Genomic DNA, 21,754 nt, shown 5'->3' with positions numbered 1-21,754 from the left:
TCAGTGACGCAAAACACCGACCACAAGGCCCGCCGGACTTCTACAGCCGATCGAGCCACCTCGCGGACCGTTCCAGCAGATCGGGATGGACTTACTGGGGCCTTTTGAGACGTCGACGTCGGGCAATAAATGGATCGTCGTAGCTACGGACTACCTCACCCATACGCCGAAACAAAAGCCTTGCCCAAAGGCAGTGCCGCCGAGGTAGCCCGATTCTTCGTTGAGAACATCCTCCTGCGCCACGGTGCCCCAGAAGTCCTCATCACCGACAGAGGTACGGCTTTCACGGCTGAACTAACTGAAGCCATCCTGCGCTACAGCCAGACAAGCCGTCGCCGGACCACCGCCTACCACCCGCAGACGAATGGCCTCACCGAGCGCCTAAATAAGACCATCGCCGACATGCTGGCAATGTACGTCGACGTCGAACACAAGACGTGGGATGCCATGCTTCCGTACGTGACCTTCGCATACAACACGGCCATGCAAGAAACGACGCACATGGCGCCGTTCAACCTGGGGCGCGATTTTGTACGCGTTCCAAAATGGAACGGAGGCGGTTCGTTCTTTACGTCACGAAATAGGCGGTCCGCCATGTTCGCGAGGACGAGAGGAAGCAAAGAGCCAATGAGCGAAGTGGACGTCCTGCGTCACGCTTTTGACGTCTGCTTAGGGGACCGTATAACATACTTAGAAGCGTTTCTAACATGTTGAGAAATATTTGACTATTATGACTGAGTAGCAAAATATGTTGGTGTTGCTTTTCAAAGATTCAGTTTGGAATGCGGAACGAGTTAAACAAATTATTGCGGTTAATGTCTTGAAATGGCGCTAGGTGGTGTCGCAATTTTGCGAAACGTTTAGTGGTGGCGCTATCCACTACCCCGTTTCAAGCAATGCTTGTATGCATGTCTCCACCACTATTAAAATTCAAACGGCGCGAGTTTTGAAGCGGTTGGTTCGGTCGAGCCGTTACGTGCGGAGAGCCATGTAGGAAAACGTGTCGGCTTCTGCACCCGTTATGGGACCGCGCGTTTCCGAGGGCCAGCGGGAGACGGTGCTCGCTTTTATGGAGCCGCATCTCCAGCTGGCTTTAAGATCCAGCGAGCTGGGGCCGGGCTTCAGCCTTGTCGACCGACGACGGCTGTGGCAGCAGCTGGCCGACGTGCTGAACGCGGAAGGGCCCGTTGTGAAAACGGTCGACCAGTGGAGGAAGCAGCAGGTCTACGAGGCCCGCCGCGATGCTACCGCTATAGCCCAAGAGCAAATGTGAGTGACCGTCGAATGGTCCGGGCGATTTGTCCTTCGACATTGGTGTGTATTTTCAGAAGCACTGGAGGGGGTCGCGCACCCGGCTTCCGGGGCCGAGTGCTCCAGCTGACGGGCGCGGTCCGCTTCCGTGGCGTCACCGACCTACCCTACCAAGAGGTAAGCACACTGCCGGCGTAATATCATGCGTTCCTGAACGGTGCCGACTTAGAGTTTGCCATTATCTGTAAGTGGTACCTTTAGCAGAACGCGACACTGTTGGTGAACAGGAAAATAGCGTCGGAAGCTTTAGGTTGGTAGATCCTTCGGTGTCATTTTACGTGAAGGACATAAATATTATTTATGCTCTGTTATCATAAGTGAATCATGAATCTGGAAAACAAGCCAACTTTTGATGTAAATAAGAAATATGCGTTGTATTAAGGACTCGGTATCCTATCTTGCCAACGATCAACAGCCGGGCAAAAGGTTGGTTGGCCCTGAAAAGGGTTGTTTGGTGGTAAGAGATGAATTTGAGTAGATGACTGAAAAGTAGTTCCAACAGGTCCTTGTCTGCCCAAACGAAGAGGGCATAGCTTGTACATGACGCGTGACACTGCCAAAGGATGCCATCAGGCCAGTGGCTCTTCAACAGAGAGAGAGAGAAATCACTTTTTTTTATTCTGCGATAAAAAATGCATCAGTGCCCTGAGTCCAGGGCGTCGCTTGCGGCATGCTTCAGCGCTAGGCCGATGAAGTCCCCAAGGAATCGTTGGTCGTGAAGGGTGGTTGCGGCGGTCAGCCACTCGGAGGAAGGGGTAGATGGGAGGGATGAAGGTTTGGGTAAGGGGGGTAGTTTTGGATGGCATTGCCATAGGATATGTGATGTGTTAGGAGGATAGACACTACAGTGGCTACAGCGAGGGAGGTGGGCAATTGTTGTGCACGTTGCAATTCTTGACAACAACAGCTTCCAGCGATGAGCTGGTTGCGAGTAATCAGCAACTCATATGAACAATTCCACCACAATTATTCATTTCAGGTGCTGCGAAGGATCGAACAATCCACCACCCGGCTCGCCATCGCGGCAGAGAGGACGGCAGCGGCTCAGGAGGGCATACTGGAGAAGGTGCGCTCCCTGGCACTAGTCGTAGCTGGCCACCTGCAACAAGAAAGGAGGAATTAATTTATTGTTTATTTTCACCTATTCAATTTCATTTTAGTCATTTATTGTTTTATGAGTTCAATTTATCTTGTTTATTTATTGTTCTTTGAGTTTTATATCTTCACTTTCATTTTATGCACTTATTGTTGCTTCATTTTGAGTTTTACTGTTTAAGTTTCATTGTTGCCTTGTATGAGTAATGCAGGAGGATTTTTTGGACGAAAGGTGTAATGCGTGCACCCATTTTTGTATCGTAGTATTTTCCTCTTTCTATTTATACTAATCCAGCTGCAACGCCAGCGTGCTTTCTTTTATTTACACATTTCGAAGACACTGGAATCATTACAAGTAGTTGTCGATTTCTGTGTATGGGTTTTGTACTGTGATATTTATATTGCTTCACTATGTTTTGTAGCTTACTGCACTCATTATGAAGCGTTACCGCATAGTGTTTGCACTGTGATATGTTCATTTCGGCACAGTGATGCTGAGGTACAACTACAATGTGGTCTTTTTTCAGAGCACCAAACTAGTCACTCTGCAAGTTGCATAGTTTCACAAATGAAAATGGCCATCATCATTGCACCACGCCGGTGATTGGTTTCCTCTAGTTTTCGTTCCAAGTGAGCAAGAATAAGTTTTAAGTGTAACACGTTCTGGGTGCTGTGAGATTGCAGAGCTAATTATTCATGTTGTATGTAATTTATGTTTCATCACAGCTGGCAAGTGCACTCACCTTTCTACAATTATGATTCACCTGTTCTTTAGCATCACACTGCAATTGCTGTCGAAAAATGAATGCTTCTGGTCAGTGACTCATAACACTGAGAAGGGAATGGACATACCTGTCAAAGTCATACTTTCTTGCAAGGTCACTTAAATGTAACTGCAAGTTTTATTTGCCGTGGTGAATACGAATTGTGTGATGCTCATGTTGCAATGTTCTCACATGCTTTGCTACGTGTAGCATGCTGTATGTACAAGGTTCATGATGTACAGAGGTCAACACTCATGTCTAGAACACACTTGCGAGGGCCAAAGCAGCCACCTAAGCTTAAGCCGACCACCAGGTCGATAAAAATCAATGGGAACTGTACATTTAGTCACGCAAGCTCACATACAGCAGATTTTGTGCCACATGTCGTCATCAGATTCGCCAGCGCAGTCCTGCAAACATGATTTGCGCGTTCTAGAGATGTGTGTTGGCCTCTGTACTTGTCGTCATAGCATGTAATAAAGTTGACCTTTGTATTTTTGTGCTTTCACGTTAATTTACGTCTACCCATTTAGACATGATGTGACGAGTATAATGTCACAACACTCAGTGCTAGATTTTTTTCTTTTGTGGTTGAATCCGCATTCATTACGCTTTACTTGCTTGCCTCGTCTGCGTATTCATGCTTGCATGGAAGTTTTCATACACCTAGCACAAGAGGTGGCTAGCAAGCATATTGCATCGTTCCTACTAATGTACACCGAGCGCCCGAATGCACAGGATGTGGCGGTTGCGATCATTCTGGTGTGTTTTATGAAAATTATGCAAACCTGTGCAAGAGTCTCCGAGGTTTATGCAAACCTTGGAGCCTCTTGCACAGTGAAGAGGGTACAATTGTTTCCGAGTCCACGGCTGTGGCATTCTTTTTGAAGGATTTTTGTATAACTTTACTTCGTTTGTGTTTAAATTATCATAATCTGTCGGATGTTTTGATTTGGAAACATTGACCATCCGTATGGAGGGGTACTTGATGTGTATACAAGTTCTTTAATGTATTTTCCACTGTACAAACACAGCCTTGTGATAGCCTAGGGGCATTGCAATTTGTATAAATAAATTATGTATGTGTTATGAAAGCTCACCATTCCTGTGACATCAATATTCCTGTGACTATCAACAAAGTTGTTACCAACTAAAGTGCTCTGCCCTAGTTAGGGGTACACATTACGAATACTTACCAAGCAGAGACTCGCCAGGCTGCAGTTGTGCGGCGAGGCGCGTACACAGTGGATTATGCTGCCACATCCAAGAGTCGTGGCCCGAATCAGGGAGCCGGAGGTCCACAACAAGGATGCAAAGTTCCGAGTTGCACACCTGCAATGAGGAGCAATACAAAATAGCGCTGCAGATATGCTCAAAATCCCTTTTTGCCATTCATATGCAGAAAACAATACATACATTTACGCTGGTATAAGCAGCTACACTGTTTCACTCATAGGCGTGCACAGGGTTTCGCATTTGGGGCCCTTTGTGCGCACGCCTATGGTTTGCACTAAGTGATCGCTAAATGAAAACTTGGGGCACGAAATTGCGCAAGAACACCCATACACGCCAAATCCAGCCCATGCAATGGTTGTAAGTACTTCCCTGTTCAAAATGCTTCCATCGTATCTTCCCTATAGTGTATCGATTTTTGCTACGACTGCTGCCCATGTTCCTAAATACCTCCAAAATGCACAACTCCATTGTGTATGCACGCCAGAACGAAAACACAATTTTGGTACGGCAAACGGCTCATGCACAGAAACACATGGCACTCATCATTACCGCTGACATGTCAGACTTCAACGAGCTCGTACCCCGCATGTCCTCTTTTAATCGTTACATTACTAGTTATGCCAGCTTGGGCATTAAACTGAACAATTGCTACTATGCGCGAGTAAAAATGGCGACTACAGTTTGAAGTAAAACATTCCAACGGTACTTACGACTATGACGTTGAGGGCGTAATAACCCTTTCTCGACATGAAGCTCGCCGTGTCGGCCGGGCTGAGTCCCTCTGGCTTCATAACGGCGATCAACGTGCCGTCGACGCACGCTAGCACGCCTGGAATGGCACCGCGTCGCGCAAACGCCGCCTTTGCCTCATCCTTGGCAGCCGGTGTCAATGAAAAGTCCACCAACTTTCTCCGGGCAGACACGGAAATGATGGCCTCCGTCACCTCCTGGATGGTGTTGCTCGCGGCCGGCTGCGCCATGCCTATTTGCTCCTCGCGACCAACGCTCCTCCGGAAGCTTCCAGTGCCGAAAAATCGCAGCGCGCACAACACCTTCCTTTCTGTGGAAAGGCCACTGGCTCGCTGGCATCCAATGATGGAGTCAAGCTCGTCGCACAAGCGACGCACTGTTCGTTTGGACAGACGAAAATATTGCCGGAACTCTTCCTCCGTCAACTCTTTAAATGCATCATCTACCTCGGGTCATCGTCTCTGCGCGACTGCAGCAGCCGCACAGGCGACACGAAAAGACACGGCAGAGAAAGAAAACGCCATTTTCTCCAACTGTTGGGATTCCCGATTTGGATTGAACCGGATACGAAAGAGGCTAACTGTCCCAAGCTGCTTACGTTTTAATCCAATCCAAGTCGTCTGGTAGCCGTTCTAATCCGTTCTATCGAAACGGACGGACTCGGCAACCGTTCCGTTGCGTTCGTCCGTTAGCAGACGACACGGAATGATTGACAGCAGCAAGACGTCACGGTTCACGTCACAATTGACGTCATGGCGTTCGTCACGGTTCAAATTGACCAATCGTGTGCGGCTCGATGGAACGGAACGCCTCCGTTCCATTTTGGAACGCGTACAAAATCGCACCCCTGGTCTACGGAAGGAAACCGGCAACTACGCTCGACGCCATGCTACCGGATGTCTCCGACGAAGAAAATCTCGACGTTGCCACCTATTTGCAGCGTGCCGAAGAAGGTCGACAGCTCGCCCGCCTGCGCATCAAGAACCAGTAGAGAACCGACAGCCGACACTACAATCTTCGACGACGCTACGTCGAGTACCAGCCCGGAGACCGTGTTTGGGTCTGGACTCCGATACGCCGACGAGGACTTAGCGAGAAACTCTTACGTCGCTATTTCGGACCATATAAGATCATCCGACGTATTGGCGCACTGGACTATGAGGTCGTGCCGGACGGTATTTCGCAATCACAGCGGCGCCGCGCACGACCTGAAGTCATCCACGTGGTGCGTCTTAAGCCTTTCTACGCCCGCTGAGGAACTTAGGTCCTTTGTTGCTTTGTTATTTTTGTCCCTTTCTGTACGCGTGGTTTTGTTTTTGCTTTCGTGTTTGTGGCATCGGGACGATGCTTTTTAAGGGGAGGGTATTGACACGTATACATGTTTATCTTTCACCGGTGGCCGCTTTCCACCGGCCAACAAATGTTAAACGTTATCGCTCGGCGCAGGACGCGCTTGTATCGGAAGTTTCTAGAACGTTATCGATGCTTCTTTTCGTTGCCTGTTTTGACCGACGCTTATGTTATCTGATTGTGTGACCGACGCGAATTGTCTAGAACTTTCTGGAAGACACGCGGGCATCAGGGATTAATCTGGAACCTTCGATGACTCAGGTATAAAAGCCGACGCGTCGCGCCGCTGATCAGATTTTCGACGACCGCCGACTGTGTTCGCCGCTTTCGTTGTGCTTCGAGTGTAGCTTGCTTTTGTGGGCACAGGTTCGCCCAATAAACAACCAGTTTCGTCATACACAGTTTTACTACTGTTTACTTCAGCGTCACTTCTACGTGACAATATCCTATCGGAATGTGCGGGTATAACACACAATAACAGTGATGCAGCCTCAAACAGCGACAGCCTCCGCGCGCGCTGGGAGTCTGCGTTGCTCAGCTCGGACCTGCAGCACCAACTCTGGGCCGTCCTGCGAGCCGAGGAAGCTGCCAAGGGCCAACAACCCTTGGCCGAAGCCTAGGCGGGGTCTAGGCCCACCCCACCAAATCGCAGGGCACTCAATAAAGTTATTTGAATGAATGAATGAATTTGTTACATTGTTTACAAGGATTTTGCACAAGTTCTACACACAAAATAGTAGTCTATTTTAAAGCCATGTAGAATATAGCAATTTTGTCCGCTTTAGATTTACTATTCGGTGCAGTTTACAAGATTGTGATATCGTGTTTCATTGCTGAGTTAGAATTGCAAATTTGAAAGTTTCGTTTTCTGAAGCACTGCTATTTTGTGAACTTTATTAAACAGTTGATGACTTAAATAAAAAAAAAATCACAACCAACAGTCACTAGAGTTTCACTTTTCTTTTAACTGCAACAAACGTCATCAAATGTGGTGCAGTGATTGCCGAGCAAAACGAATTCTCGTTTTACATGTATTTAGATAGGAGCATCCAAGCTAAAGCTTTCTCTTAAGGCGGCGGACACACCGCCAGCAACTTTCAACGTATTTCGCTTTACCACCTGTTTGCCACCGCCTCCCACGGACCCACTCCCCATTATACTACACTCTACCAACTCGTTCAAAAGAGACTATTTTTAGAAGAGCATCCTCTGAAAGCGTTAACAAAATATGGGCGCGAATGATGGCCCAGTAGCACAATTTACGTCAGAACGTTAGGCATTCGAGAACTGCGAGCTTGCAATCATAGTACTAGTTTACCAAAACGGCCCTTTTGTCGCAATCATGGCCAAGTTTAGTCAAGTCAGAGGCTAATGGACGTTCTTTTTACCCCGATGTCCCTATTTCTTAGCACATTGCTGCTTCCCGGCGAAGCTCTCATTTCTCCCACATATATTGTCATTAAAAAGAAAATAATGCATGTTTTTTTAATGATCTTTTTGGAGTGTCTGTGGACAGCTGTTTACGAAATTTTGAGAAAAATTAACTGTTTTCTTTATTTTGATTTTTAAATAGTGTTCATTTTTATTCAAAACTTGACATTTGAGGCAAACTGTAAAAATGGAAATTTGTGCTACAGCATCAATATTCAACACAATCGTTAAACAGGTTAAGGTCTCATAGCCCACCAAATTTGAAAAGGCTACATGCATTAGTTTAATAGATAAAAATTCGTAAATATAGCAAATTTCGAGAAGTGTAGCAAATTAAGAATTTTTTCTAAAACACTTCCGTTTTGCACAGAAGCCTCAAACAACGTTTGCTGACTCTTCTTTACGTCAGCGTAAAGAAGAGTCAGAAGAGTCGTAAAAACAAGCGGGTGATAGAGCTATGGTTGTTAAATGCGAGCAAGATCTTGGAAAAATTAGATAGCTTGTCTACATTGCTATTTTTTCACACTTTCCGTAAATCGTGGCTGCCTTTGAAGTGCACTCGTTCAATACAGGTGTCAAAGTTTATCTAGAAACCATTAGAAGTTCGTTCTCTCTATTTCACTTGGATACCCGTAGTCTGAGGAACAAATTCGATGAAATAACCCAATACCTTAATGACCTTCAGGAAGCGTTTGATGTTATAGCTTTTACGGAAACATGGTATGCCGATTATTGTGATGTCCCAAGCATTGATAACTATACAAAGGTTTCCTTGTCTCAAACACAGAAACGTGGAGGTGGGCTATGTGCGTATATCAAAAAGGTATTGCTCATTCTATAATATCTGAATTTTGTGTGACTAGTTCGGACATCGAATCCCTGGCATTGCTAGGTAATAATAGTGTTATATTTATAGTGTACCGTCCGCCATCCGGTTCCATTAGTGAATTTTGTCAATTCCTCGAAGAGACATTCGACTACGCATTGATAAATAACCTGAAGGCTATTTACATTGGCGATATAAACATTAATTTACTATCTAATCAAAAGTTATCTGTCGATTTTCTTGACATGATACACAGTCATGGCTTCGAAAATTGCATAACCTCTCCGACAAGAATAACAAATAATACAGAAAGTCTTTTAGACCTTTGTCTGACGAATGATAGAGGTGACAATATTTTCGCGGGCACCTTAGCTCTAGGGTTGAGCGATCACACGCCAATTTTCTGCGTATTTCCTTCTCATGGAAAACGTAATCCACAAAGCCTACTTCATTCAGGAAGATTAATTGGCGAGGAAAGCCTAACCTACTTTCGAGATGCAGCACTGACTGACTCAAGAGACAGATCCAAACACCTTATTTAAATTGTTCATGGACATTTTCACGGTAATATATAATGAGGCCTCTCCTGTGCAACCATTTAGGAAACACAGGAAAAGTAGGGAACCGTGGATTTCCCAGAGACTGTATGAAAGAATCGTCGAGAAAAAACACTTATTTGCGCGTTTCATACAGACTAAAGAGTCTAATTTATTTCTTGAATATGAAAAAATTCGAAATAATTTGGGAGCCGACATTAAAGATTCAAAGATTAATATACATTCTCTAAAACTCAAATGCGCCCCTGGCGTAGACAACATAATGACAAGGCCAGTTAAACAAATCGCCGATATTATCACTTGTCCTCTGACGCATATTTGTAACGCCATGCTGACCTCTGGTTCTTTTCCTGATGACATGAATTAGCCGGAGTCGAAACCTATTAGTCCTCGCTGGCAAACTACCGTGGTGTGCGCTTGGCTAGCGGAGTCTTCTTTGAAAGTCGCACAGGTTTAAGTCGTCTTTGGCAGCTGCGGTCACCCGTGGGGTGATCCTCCCCACAGGCAGCGCATTTCGGGCTGCACTCGTGTCCTTCCGGTGGGTCCTGTAACCCGCACACGCAGCACACAGACAAGTCCGGTTGTGGGCACACATCCGTTCGATGGCCTACGCTGCAGCAGGTTTTGCACACCTGAGTTGCGTTACAGTACGTATGGCAGGCCTTCTCTCCACCGTAGTAGTATACGTATCTCGGTATTACGTTTCCGAAGAAAGTAATCACTGCACTTTCGGAGTCGCCGAGCATTCGGGCTTACACTACCTCCACTCCTTGGGTGAGGATCCGCAGGTTTGCCTTTAAAACTGCGGGTGACGTGTGGGGTTCGATTCCGTGCACTACGCCTCGTACTGCACCTTCTCCAGTCATTACGTACGCATTAACGGGATGGGGTCGTCCATTATTGTTCAGTGTTTTTATGTTCTGCATCATCAGTGCGTCCTCTTTCTGCGGTGTCGACGGCGATGTTCGATCCTGGTTTGATACGTAGGATGAAATTGTCGCTTCGTATTTTGTTTTGGCATGCCTCCACGACGGCCCGGGCCAGCCCTTGGCTGATGTTCTTAAGGGGTAAGCCCTGATGCGGGCGGATAACCACTTTCAGATCTTGACGCGGTAGCGGTGGCAGACGCCTCCTGCGTGGTCGGTGTCGTTGTTTGCTCAGTTTGTCGGTTAAGTGCGACGAGGTGTCTTCTCCTGGCGCGTTCTTGCGCCCTCTCGCCTGCCGTTTCTTCTCACGTAGTGACAAGACTTTCTCCCATCCCGTTTCCGCCTCAGTGTCATGCAGTGCTGCTGAACGAGCGCTGCCATTGTGGAAGTTGGAATCTCTGTCGGGAAGGGTTGACATGCGGTTGGCATAAGGGTCGGATACATCCATACCTTCATCGCCGCAGGGGCCTCGTGGGATGCCGTGGGTCGATGTAGAGGCTCCCGCTGCACCGGAGTCAGCCGTCGAAGCCATCGTTGGGGTCGATGCCGTCGGGGTCTAAGCCGCCGGCGTCGAGCGCGTGTTCACTGGGGTCGCCACCGCCGCCCAACTTATCGTTAGGGTTAGCGGGGCCGCTACGAGGTGCAAGTGGTTTCTTGGCCGTAATTCCCGAAAAAAGGTCCAATCTCCGAAAAAGTGGTGTCCTTGGAGAGCGGAGCACTTCGCGGATCCAGTGATGTTGGTTTCCAGGTGGTAGCTAGGAAACGTCCCACCGAAAACCGTCAAAACTTGCGGAGCCAGAGCTGCTCTCAGAGCTGATCGAGCGTCGTCGTCTTCTTCTTCTGAACAGTTAAGAAACTTAAAATATATGCCCAGCGATTACATGGCAATTTTCGGTACTAGGTACATTTGTACGCAAATTTTCACCAATAAATTAAAGAGAAGAAGAACTCCAACCAAAATTTATTTCAAAAGCTCGACGTTTCGGAGCCCGACCCGCTCCTTCTTCAGGGGTGAGATGGCTTGAGGCGTAGCACTGCTTATACGCATTTTTGACGCTTTGAACAGGTGCGCAGACACTTTTCGTACACCTTGCGAGTAAACGGCAGGCAGTGTTTCCAACGAACGATTGATGTTACCGGGCGTTTTCTAGATGTGCCAGGATTCTGAAAGGAGCTGGCGCCGGTGGTTGCTTTCTCTCTCCCAGACGACAGCGCCGTTGGCGCGTCTCTGGTGATCGAAAAGCTCGCAGTGTTCTGCCACAGCACGGCGTTCTCTGTTTAGGCGGCGAAGGTGATTCTTGTGTTGACGGATTCTTTCCGGGAAGTTTTTAGCCTCGCCAGTATACGACGTGGTGCACACGGTGCAGGTAATTTTGTACACAATGACCTGCGCTTTTTCTACGGGAACTCGGTCTTTTGGACGAGGGAGGAGGCTGCCTACCGTAGAGAGAGGCTTACGATTGACGTCAACCCCAGCGCACGGGCTAATGCCTTGCTGACGCCTCGAACGTATGGTATCGCGACACGGCGCTATTGTCTGGGTGGTGCGGCAGCGGCGGTCTTAATTCCTTTCATTCTCGTACCGTTGGCGGAAGGCGCGGTGAACAAATGCCTTTGTACAGCCGTTCATTCCAACTTCCAAGGTCACGGGTTACTGCGTTCTTTTCTTCCTTCTGTAGGTGCGGGTACGAGCAAATTATTTTGGCTATAAGCACTGCAACGCCTCACGCAATCTCACCCTGAAGAAGGAGCCGGTCAGGCTTCGAAACCTTGTGCATTAAAATTTTTGCGTGGAGTTTTCCTTCTTTTTAATTCAGTTGTCCCCAACCAGGCAGATATCTACCGAATGTTTACCTTTGAAAGTTTCTCCAGAACGAAAAATAGGAAGTCGATGTACAGGGCTAATTTATCTGACGAGCACTTGAGTTCACTGCTTATTATTGGCTCATCAGACTTGCCGCAGCGTTACACTGAAATAATAAAGTCAAAGTATCAGGTCAACCACTCTCATCAGCCTCCATCCTATGTCTTGGCAACGAGACGCAATACCTGCGCTTTCGAATATAGTACATTCTGCATAAGGCAATATGCGAAGTTTTGCTGTCATTGCATTTCGACATATCTTAATATTGCAAATACCTGAATATGCTCATGTGAACATGTGAACAGTTTCTTCGCTGCTAATCTTTTTGGAGAGAATTCTTCTCCAAATTTATTTATTGGCATGATTATCCCTTTTAATCTTTTGTTAATCAGCTGCTTCTACTTTTTTATGTTTCAACTAGTATCCATTCCGACTTATGCCATTCTGAAAGTATATTGCCTTGTACACTGTACGTTGTAGTCAGCTACCACAGCGTTTTTGATCGTAAATTTAACGCCTTCGTAATAATTATGTCAAACTTTCTTTCTCACCTCATGGATGTTGTGCATTGTGCCTTGTTTCAGTGCTGTCACATGTCGTAGTTGCCGTTTATGCCATTTAAATTCGTGCCCTGGTCACTGTAAATATTGTTACATTCATACGCGCTTTAGAAGGCATTTGGGATCGATGTGTTCTGTCCAACAACTATAGAATGTGGTTACTATTTAAATAACGAATTCCCAAGTAAAGATGTAGTGACCATCTGTCTCAAATTCTTTTTCTTAATCACACTTGAAAACCCTGCGATGAGAGGCTTACTTTTCAGGGCACTATAATTGCATCAATTCTTCAAGCGGGTTAATCGGTTCAACCACTCATACACAAAAATAAGCTTAGCCTGCCGCCCGAAAATGCTTTTGCGTACCTGAAGATATCTTTTAAAGTAATTCGTCTCCTTAAGGGGTAAGGAATCCAGTTCGGCAATGGTTATTGTTCATAAATAGCACGCCGCAAATTATAGCCATTAGCGAAGAAAAAAAAAGGGGGCTGTTTTGAAACGCGTAGTTGCCTATCGCATGTCAAAGTCTCATTTTAACAAAATAATCCTATGCTGCAACTAACACGATTCGTCTTTTCTGGAATCTCTAAAAACGCAAACATGTTCTAGGATAAAACAGCACTATAGACGCAACCGAGAGCAAGACAAAACAACACGAGTGCCCTGTGTCCTGTGTTTAGCGCTATATTATTCTTGGCAATACTACATGAACTGGCCTGCACTTCTACACCACTGAAACGTAAACACTATGCAGAAAAGTCAGCAGATTCCTATAAATATCGGATTTGCGGGAACAACAAACCAGAACACAAAATGCCCTTTGTAAAGAATGGTGACGCTTCCCAGACCACCTCAACGTCTTGTGTGCGCTCGGTGTAGATAAAATGACCATGAGCAAGCAGAACTGCGTGCTACCGGCAAATATGAGCAAGCTTGTTTGCTACCACTAATGTTTTTAAATGCGAAGCATCTTACGCTCGGGGCTATGTCACTCCCTCCCTCCCTCCATCCGCCGTGCAGCGTCCACACCCCTACTGCGCATGCGCATCCTCCTCCCCCTCCTCTCCTCTCCTTGTCTCATATCTCCTCTCGGCATTCGTCCTCTCCTCTCCGACTCTCCTCTCCTGTCCGGATTGCGCAACGAATGGAAACACCTGCGGCTCCCCGCGCGATAATGCGAAGCAGCTTAGGTTAGAGGCGCGACGGTAGGCGCCCCAAAGGCACCGGCAACAGTCACCAACGCCGCGCGCGTTCGGTGCGAACTTGGGCAAAACGCCGACGGCGTCGACAACAGTTCTGCGCGTTGCTGGTGCTGCTGCATGTCCAAGTTTATACAGCTGATAAAACTACCTTGAGTCGACCCCATGGCTGATTCGCATACTACTCAGGGTTCTTTCCTACGGGAAGATGGTGTAATTTTTTCTTCTTGTTTTTTCTTACCCTTCTTACTTTTTTATCAATAGCATTACTTCAAATAGGTATACCCACAGGAGACTTGGCGTAAAGGCAAAATTTTAGTAATAAAATGGTTATCTTGCTCCTTTTCGGGACGCCATGCCAGCAGGTCATCGTAATCAGTTAATCAAAGCTTTGTTTAAGCTTGCAATACAGTGTGCAGTACAAACTTGGGTAAGAGAGAAAAAGCAGTCGAGACGACCGCTTGACAAGGTCCCGAATCCATTTAAGCAACATTGACAGTTGCGACAGAAGGCAGAAAAAAAAGTGGAACAATACTACAGTACAATATGTGTAATGCAATGAAGTCTCTCCGACATTGTGAGTACAAGAGTTGCGTGGATCATAATACATAGATACATAGAACTTAAAATGCAATTAAAGCATGTTGTGAATACTGGCATATTAAATACACAATACGAAAAAAATATTTGAAATAATGTCAAACAGTGAAAAATTATATTTATAAAAGAAATGGATGCTCTCGAATATAAGGTCAACGAGAACGAAGTCACGAATGAATCTCGAATGCCAGGAAATGACATTTAACATAAATTCTCATAGAATTCAGTGTTAAAGCATTTAGGCAATATGTACCTATGTCAACATAGCGAAACCATAGTATAGTTCTACATCCAGGTAAGATATAAGTATGTCGTTTTCTAGTTTCATGTGCGTTAATACGCGGGGTGAGCTTTACTATGCGATTAAGGAAGGGATAATTTCTTGCTATCGTTCTTTTTTTTGTAAAAGCAGGCAAACCTGTATTCAAACAATTTATTTACACCAACAATTTTATATTTCAGGCGTAGGGGAAGTGTTGGGGCAAAATATGAGGTATCAGCAATTATCTGGAGCATTTTTTTCTGAAGAACAAATAATTTTTGAATATTCTAAACAGTGGTGTTACCCCAGACTAGAAAAAATTAGGTATGAGTAAAAGAAAGCGTAGTATAAATCTTAGCTTATTCTTGGCGGATAGACTATGCCTGTTGCGTGAACAAAAATTCAATAAATCTGGAGAGAGCAATGCAAGTTTTATTTACGTGAGCGTCCCATGTCATAGTAGAAGTGAAAACTACACCAAAAGAAGTAAATTCATCAGCATACTCAATATTACTACCATTTAAGACTAGAGGTGGTGGATTTGATATGTGCTTGTTCTTCTGGTGAAAAATCATTGCGTTTGTTTTACCTTCGTTAATATTTAGTGAATTGTACGATGACCATTTCGCCAATAATGAAAGAGCCCGATTGGCAGTGTCAGTAATTTTCAGAATGTTATCGGAGGAAAAAAAACCAGGGACGTATCATCTGCATACATAATGAATTTTGCCTCATTAGTGATAGTTGTTACGCCATTGACATAAATTGACATAAGCAGAGGTCTCAATAAACTGCCTTGGCGGACGCCATTTTTGATTTGCATGACTTCAGACGAATGGTTTCCAATTGCTACATACAGGAAATGAGAGTTTAAGTATGAATTAATTTCATTAAGGGCGTGCCCCCGTACATCATAGTGTTCTAGTTTTGCGAAAAGAACCTCGTGGTTGAGTGTGTCGAACGCCTTGCTGAAATCTACAAATATGCCTAATGTAAGTGACTGGGATTCAAAGTTATTTAGTATATGTTCTTTTTGATCAAGTAGTGCGTGTTCTGTTGATCTATTCCGAGTAAAACCATACTGATGGTCAGTAATTACAGAGTGCTTGAGAAAAATACAGAGGAGGTGGCAGCGAATTATTTGTTCCAGTCCCCTTGAAAAGAAATGGAAGGATGGATATAGGCCTATAGTTACTCAAAATATTCATATCGCCTTTCTTGTAAATGACTGCAACTCTTGCTAGCTGCATAGCTAGGGGAAATTGTCCTGTGATCAGTGCAGTGTTAAATATGTGTGTTAGAAATAGGACGAAAAAGGATAATACATATTTTACCGGCCTAATTTGGACATTAAATGCGTCTAAGCTAGAGCTATGGCGTAAAGCATTAAAGGTAGAGTATACCTCATTGTCGTCTGTTGACTCAAAAAATAGTGGCTGTGGTGTTCGGTTATCCAGAAAACACTAATTAAAATAATTAAAATAAAGAAATTATTTAAATATACCCCATCAGTTAAATGGAATAAAACGTTTAGCCGACGTCTAGTGCCATTAATTATGTTTACTAAATTATTTCCACAAACTTTTATTTAGTTTTTTTATTGTCCGACCATCGACACCACCAGTGGTCACCAATCCAGCCGTCTGGCCAAAACGTTTGGAGACCCGTGCTCTAAAGTACATTTATTTTGAATAGAATAGTGCAATATATTCAGCGGATACTTTTACCTACTTGATTTTCCCTGATTTAGCATTGGGTATGTCCTACGGGGTGTGTGTGTATTTATGGTCAACCCTTCAGTGTTAGTAGGTGCCATTCTCACATCAGAGGTGACACTAGACAATATAAAAGCTACATGAGATTCCACGTTGCATGGGATCAGAATAAACGAAATTGCACGCATTGCAGTTGTAAAGCACTTAATTGACCGCTTCACTAAATCTTCGCTTCAAAAATGACCAAAGAGGAAAGCACCGCATTCCGAAGACTGCAGAGCAACACGTACACCCATGGGATCCTCATGCATCGCATCTACCCGACACTACACATCTACAACTGCCCGATCTGCGTCGTGCCAGACACTCTGGCTCATTTACTACTCGAGTGCCCGTGGCGCCCCGAAGACGCCGTTACCAAGCATACAACGTCCGAAGACGTGAACCTCCTCGCCGAGACGTGGGAGGCCAAGATCTCCACCCCGGCCCTGGACGAACAACGACGTCTTGTCGCCAGAGCCCGGGATGCTATCGCGGCCAGAAGATTCCTGGAATGAGGGACCCTCCCACCTAGAGTGATCCACAGCTCAAACGCTCGGGAACACTGTCTCGAAAATTAAAGTTTATTTCATCATCATCAGATATAGATTCCAACATGTCCTGTGGATCTGAGTATTTTTTATACATTTAGAATTAATTTCAGAGTAAGTCAGTTCCGGGGGAGGCAGAGATAATGGCTACTTGCGATGCTGTCAGGTTATTGCAGCAATTAAACAAAAAATCGTGGCCTCCGATATTCCGCGGCTTGCGCTGACAGCGCGCGCAGCTCGGTTTCGGAGGCCATAACGGGAGCATAGCCTCCTATGTACTTTCACGGACGTTTGTCGTGTAGGAAGCAACCAAGCAAATTCGAATCGACAGAGTTTGAGACTTTCGACGACGATCTGCTCCATAGCCGCGAAAAATGCTCGTGCGACGGGGGTGGAAAACGCGCAGCTCTAGTAAATTATCCAGCGTCTGCGAGCGCCTTCACGAGTCGATCGACTGTTAGAGACGTTTCCTTGCCACAAGAGTGGGTAATTACGTATACGGAACCAATAGCTCTGATCTTCGGAACCGAGCGGTGTTTAACGCCTAGCTACGCATTAAACCTTCCTGCTACCCGTGGTTGGCTATCTGCCTCCAGTGGATCTTGCAGGCCTGCGTTGGTTAACTCATACATTGGACGCGTCCACAAAACAACATTCGGGCGCAGCACGTCCCTACTAAATCACGGCGCCACGTGGGCGTTCGCTGCTGTGCGCATACTCACTTATGCACATAAAAAATGCAAGCCGAAGATGGTGCGGTCGAAGATAATTAAAATTACATTCCGTGGTTCCACGCCCCGGAACCACGATCGGGCTATGAGGCGCGCTGTAGTTGGGGACTCCGGATCATTGTTTGACCACCAGGAATTCTTTAACTTTCCCACAATTCTCGGTACCCGATCTAAATTGCACGCAACGCCACACCAGCTATGCCGCGGTGCGTTGCGATTCAGTCAACACAATGAAAACTTCGCTCGATCCTGTCATTTATATAATTATTAAGCCGATATTGCCCTAGGTGTGGTGCCCTTGGCGGGGGCCTTGCAGTGACCTTGGCGAAACTGCGCCGTGACGCAAAATGGTGGACGCCGCAAAGAGTAAAAACACTTCTACAAATGCTTGGATTGACGCCACATTTCTCAGGGAGGCTACGTAAACAAAGTAAATTAGTGGCTTTGAAAATAAAATTTGGTAAATTTCGGTCAGGGTTGAAAGTTGAAAGTTGAATGTTGAAATTTATTTGCACCATCACAATGCGGGAATGCTCGGGGAATGCTCGGGCAGGGTGGGTATCATACCCGGGCCTCCGCGGAGCGAGACGAGAACGCCTCCGTGAAGCCACGGCTGCTCCATGGTTGTGGCATACTAAAGGTATGCCTAGTGCGTACCTGATTGCATACGTCACGTGGTCACAGTGACGCGTTCATGCCACTGCTCGCGCGTTCAACGTCGTCACCTTCCACAGCTAGCTCCGATGCCGCTGATCATGCCAGCGCTCCCATACAGCCCCTCGCGCTCGAGCAACTGCTCACGCGTTCGTCGTCGTCTTCTTTCCCAGCTGCTGGCAGGCTTTCGTCTTCACGTTTTACAAATGTGTAACACTTGCTTACTTTTTTTGTTACTGTGCTTTGAGCATAAACGAAATAAACACAGACAGTGGGGAGGCAGTTATCAACAAAAAGCGCGTTGCCGACGCATGCGCAATCGCCGAGGGTCAAAAAGAGCAGAAATGTCGCCAAGAACAAGAATAGCGTGCCAACCTTGGAACTCCAGCTGAGAAGCCACTAGCAGCAACGCCAAAGAGTCTCTTGCCGTGACTTCAAGACCTCAAATTGGCACTCGCTTCCCGGCCATTGTTGTCGGTGCCGTAAGTGCTGCGTCTAGAAGCAGTCTGCACGCGACCGCGTTTGGACTGCTTCTATGACGACAGGCATGCAGCACGACTCAGATAGCTTTATGTGAACATAGCGAATTGCAGAAAGTGTGGACGCGTAAGCTGTCTAGCGCGCTCTTATGTCCGCACAATAAGACAGATTGCACATCGTTCCGAGTGCATGTGCACCTAATCTGCGTGTACCACGATACCTGTAACTCTAGCCCGTGTCCCGCTCTCCCGCTGCACTTTGTTTCAAGGCAATCTGGAGAGAAAGGCAGAGAAAAGCACAATTATATGCCCGTCGAAGGATGGCCTAATGGGCTATAGTTTGCAGAGGTTTAGGGCAAACAAAACGTACGGTCAAAATGGTGAGAGGAACTGCGCTTATTATACAGGAAATTAGGGCAACGTGTGCAGGGAGAGGAAGAAAGGTGGGAGGAGAGAGGGCACACGCGTCTCCTGAACCGACACTTACTTTAGGATGTTTTATATCCCAACTTCATTGACCGCCTATAAGAAAGGAAAAAAAAATAGTAGAGGTCCCTTATGCTACAACTAAGACGACTTGAAGGCGAAAGCCCGAGCGCCGCAAACTCATTGACACAACGACCAGATTTTTGCTGAGTCATCGTCACTCTGAATCCATATTACGCAGTCATTTTCATGTCGCCTTGAAGAAGACAAGTCCACTTGTCGAAACGTTGGCTCCTGCTTTCACCTTGTTCTCGTGTTACTCATCGTCTTGAATCGCCATCTCCCGCATTCCACTTGTTTTGCCTGCAGTCATTTTTGCAAGTCATTCTTTAGTCACCAAACTCGGACCGTGACTCATTACCACTCTAAAACCACAATTTACAGTCATTTTTGCAATTCATCATGTTTTTTTGCAAGTCACCCTTCCTATGACTCACCAAACTAGAAGCGTGACTCAGCACGTTTTTTGCAAGTCACTCCCCGACTACATAACCCCTTGATTCACTCTTAAGTCACACTTGATTGACACTATCACTGCTTGGTTCACCTTCATTCACTCTATCCCATCTCGGTTTCACTTCCATCACACTTGGGTTGATCTATCACTCCAAATTTCCAATTTCCATCGCTCTTGATTCACCGTATCACCACTTGATTCGCCTTCATCCACTCTTAATTCACTCCTATTAACTCTTCATTATCTTAGCTCGCTCTATCTCATCATTACCTTTCATTTGAGTCCTGTCACCCAACTAAACCCTTTTAGTTCACCATCAATTCGCTCTTAGTTCACCTCTCTGTATACGCATTCTTTTCGTTATCATTACCATCATAACCATACTTACACTTATTAAAACCAATAATTCTCGGTTCTTGGCCACTTTCGGGTCTTTCGACCCATTTTTCCGGTTTGTCATGCTAATTATTCATAATTAATGTAGCGACCATCATTGTCATTTATCGATATTTATATTCCACATCTAATTTCCTATCGATTGATATCTAACGTTATGGGGTTTGTAATTACGGTAAGGTGTTACCGGTTTTTGTGCATATTTTTACATTTTCGAACCACTTTTTCAAGGTCACCTCCAAACGAGACACAGAGTTAAGGCTTTCACCTTATGAGAAGCGAAAGGTATAGAGAGTTATAGCATATTGTGCTGTGCTGTCACTAGGAGCCCCAAGTGCGTATGCACGAGCTCTCCAGCTACGGCTGCTGCGCCTTGCCATCTAACCGAGCTGCTTGCCATACATATTAACCGACGTCAAGCGAAATGTGAGATCTCTGCGAGTAGTGTGGCGAAAGATTTGTATCATTTAATTGACACGTGTGGAGCATAGTGACTGGCCGGATTTTTTATTGTTCCTTTTTTCTCTCTGCTTTACCATGCTTCGTCATTGACTTGTTATATAGCCCGGTATTGTAAAAGCGTTTTTGTGTATTCTGTTACTCTTGTAAGTTGTCTTAGCCACGTACGTATAAGCGCTACCCTTGTATAAGACGTTGTTTGTGAGGACAGCGCATGCGCTGCCGATTTCTTTTTGGCTTTCCTTTGTAGGTGTTTTGTCGCGACACCCGCCGTGGTTGCTTAGTGGCAATGGTGTTGGGCTGCTAAGCATGAAGTCGCGGGATCGAATCCCTGCCACGGCGGCCGCATGTCGATGGGGGCGAAATGCGAAAACACCCGTGTACTTAGATTTAGGTACATGTTAAAGAACCCCAGGTGGCCAAAATTATTCCGGAGGCCCCCTCTACAGCGTGCCTCATAATCGGATCGTGGTTTTGGCACGTGAAACACCATATGACAATTTTTTTTTGTCGCGCCACCCAATCATAGCTTTGAACCCGCACTAACTTTCCGCCTTTGAGTCATAGTTACTATAGTTGCCCATCAGCCGTCTGAAGGACCACAACTGCCGGCATCCCTTGCGGAAGCGGTGGCCTGGTGCAACTACTGATCAGATCGGTTTACGCTAACGGAGGTCAAGGATGACACTCTTAGCGAGTGTCGCTAACGGGTCGCCTCGCGTCTGCGTTGTCCTCTCACTCGTCGTCGACGAGTAAAGTGCCTAGTCGCCGCCGTGTGTAGCAGCCGCAGCGTATGAGACCTCGAGTTGCAACGCGGCCGGTTTCTCTCGCTGACCTGCTTCGCACGCGCGCGCGCGCTTTCAAGGGCAAGCGCAACGCGGCGAAGGTGACGGCAACTTGAGCAGCTATCGTCGTTCACGCCGCCGCCGGTGGTGCCGCGCTAGCGGAGCTTGGCGCTGCGCTCAAGCAGCGACCCGAGTGCAATCGCAGCGGAGTCGTCGCCGTCACAGCGAATTGCCAGGACGTGCACCATGCCAGTGGGTAGATCGAGAGAGAG

The 21,754-nt window shown here is 46.2% G+C and overlaps 1 protein-coding gene and 1 long non-coding RNA gene across 2 annotated transcripts; one reads left to right on the top strand and one right to left on the bottom strand.

The window, feature by feature from the left end:
- Positions 1 to 685: 685 nt before the first annotated feature.
- Positions 686 to 4,264, top strand: LOC125947486 (uncharacterized). Its single transcript, XM_049672295.1, has 3 exons — positions 686 to 1,269; positions 1,329 to 1,428; positions 2,291 to 4,264. Exons 1-3 carry the CDS (start codon positions 1,022 to 1,024, stop codon positions 2,432 to 2,434), a joined length of 492 nt encoding a protein of 163 aa, XP_049528252.1. The 5' UTR covers positions 686 to 1,021; the 3' UTR covers positions 2,435 to 4,264.
- LOC119462917 (uncharacterized) lies at positions 1,913 to 5,108 on the bottom strand. The gene is made up of 2 exons (XR_007468332.1): positions 4,367 to 5,108; positions 1,913 to 2,410 (listed from the first exon to the last, which is right to left on the bottom strand). It is a non-coding gene; the product is annotated as an uncharacterized LOC119462917 (long non-coding RNA).
- Between the last annotated feature and the right edge of the window lie 16,646 nt (positions 5,109 to 21,754).

Source organism: Dermacentor silvarum, chromosome 8, assembly GCF_013339745.2.
Source record: "Dermacentor silvarum isolate Dsil-2018 chromosome 8, BIME_Dsil_1.4, whole genome shotgun sequence".
Lineage (NCBI taxonomy): Eukaryota > Metazoa > Arthropoda > Arachnida > Ixodida > Ixodidae > Dermacentor > Dermacentor silvarum.
This window is presented reverse-complemented; position numbering and strand designations above follow the sequence as displayed.

Excerpts from the sequence above, each read along its gene's own strand:
- LOC125947486 (XM_049672295.1), top strand. The coding sequence starts at position 1,022 with ATGGGACCGCGCGTTTCCGAGGGCCAGCGGGAGACGGTGCTCGCTTTT. Across the intron at positions 1,270-1,328 it reads GCTATAGCCCAAGAGCAAAT|AAGCACTGGAGGGGGTCGCG; the intron begins GTGAGTGACCGT and ends GTGTATTTTCAG. Across the intron at positions 1,429-2,290 it reads CCGACCTACCCTACCAAGAG|GTGCTGCGAAGGATCGAACA; the intron begins GTAAGCACACTG and ends TATTCATTTCAG.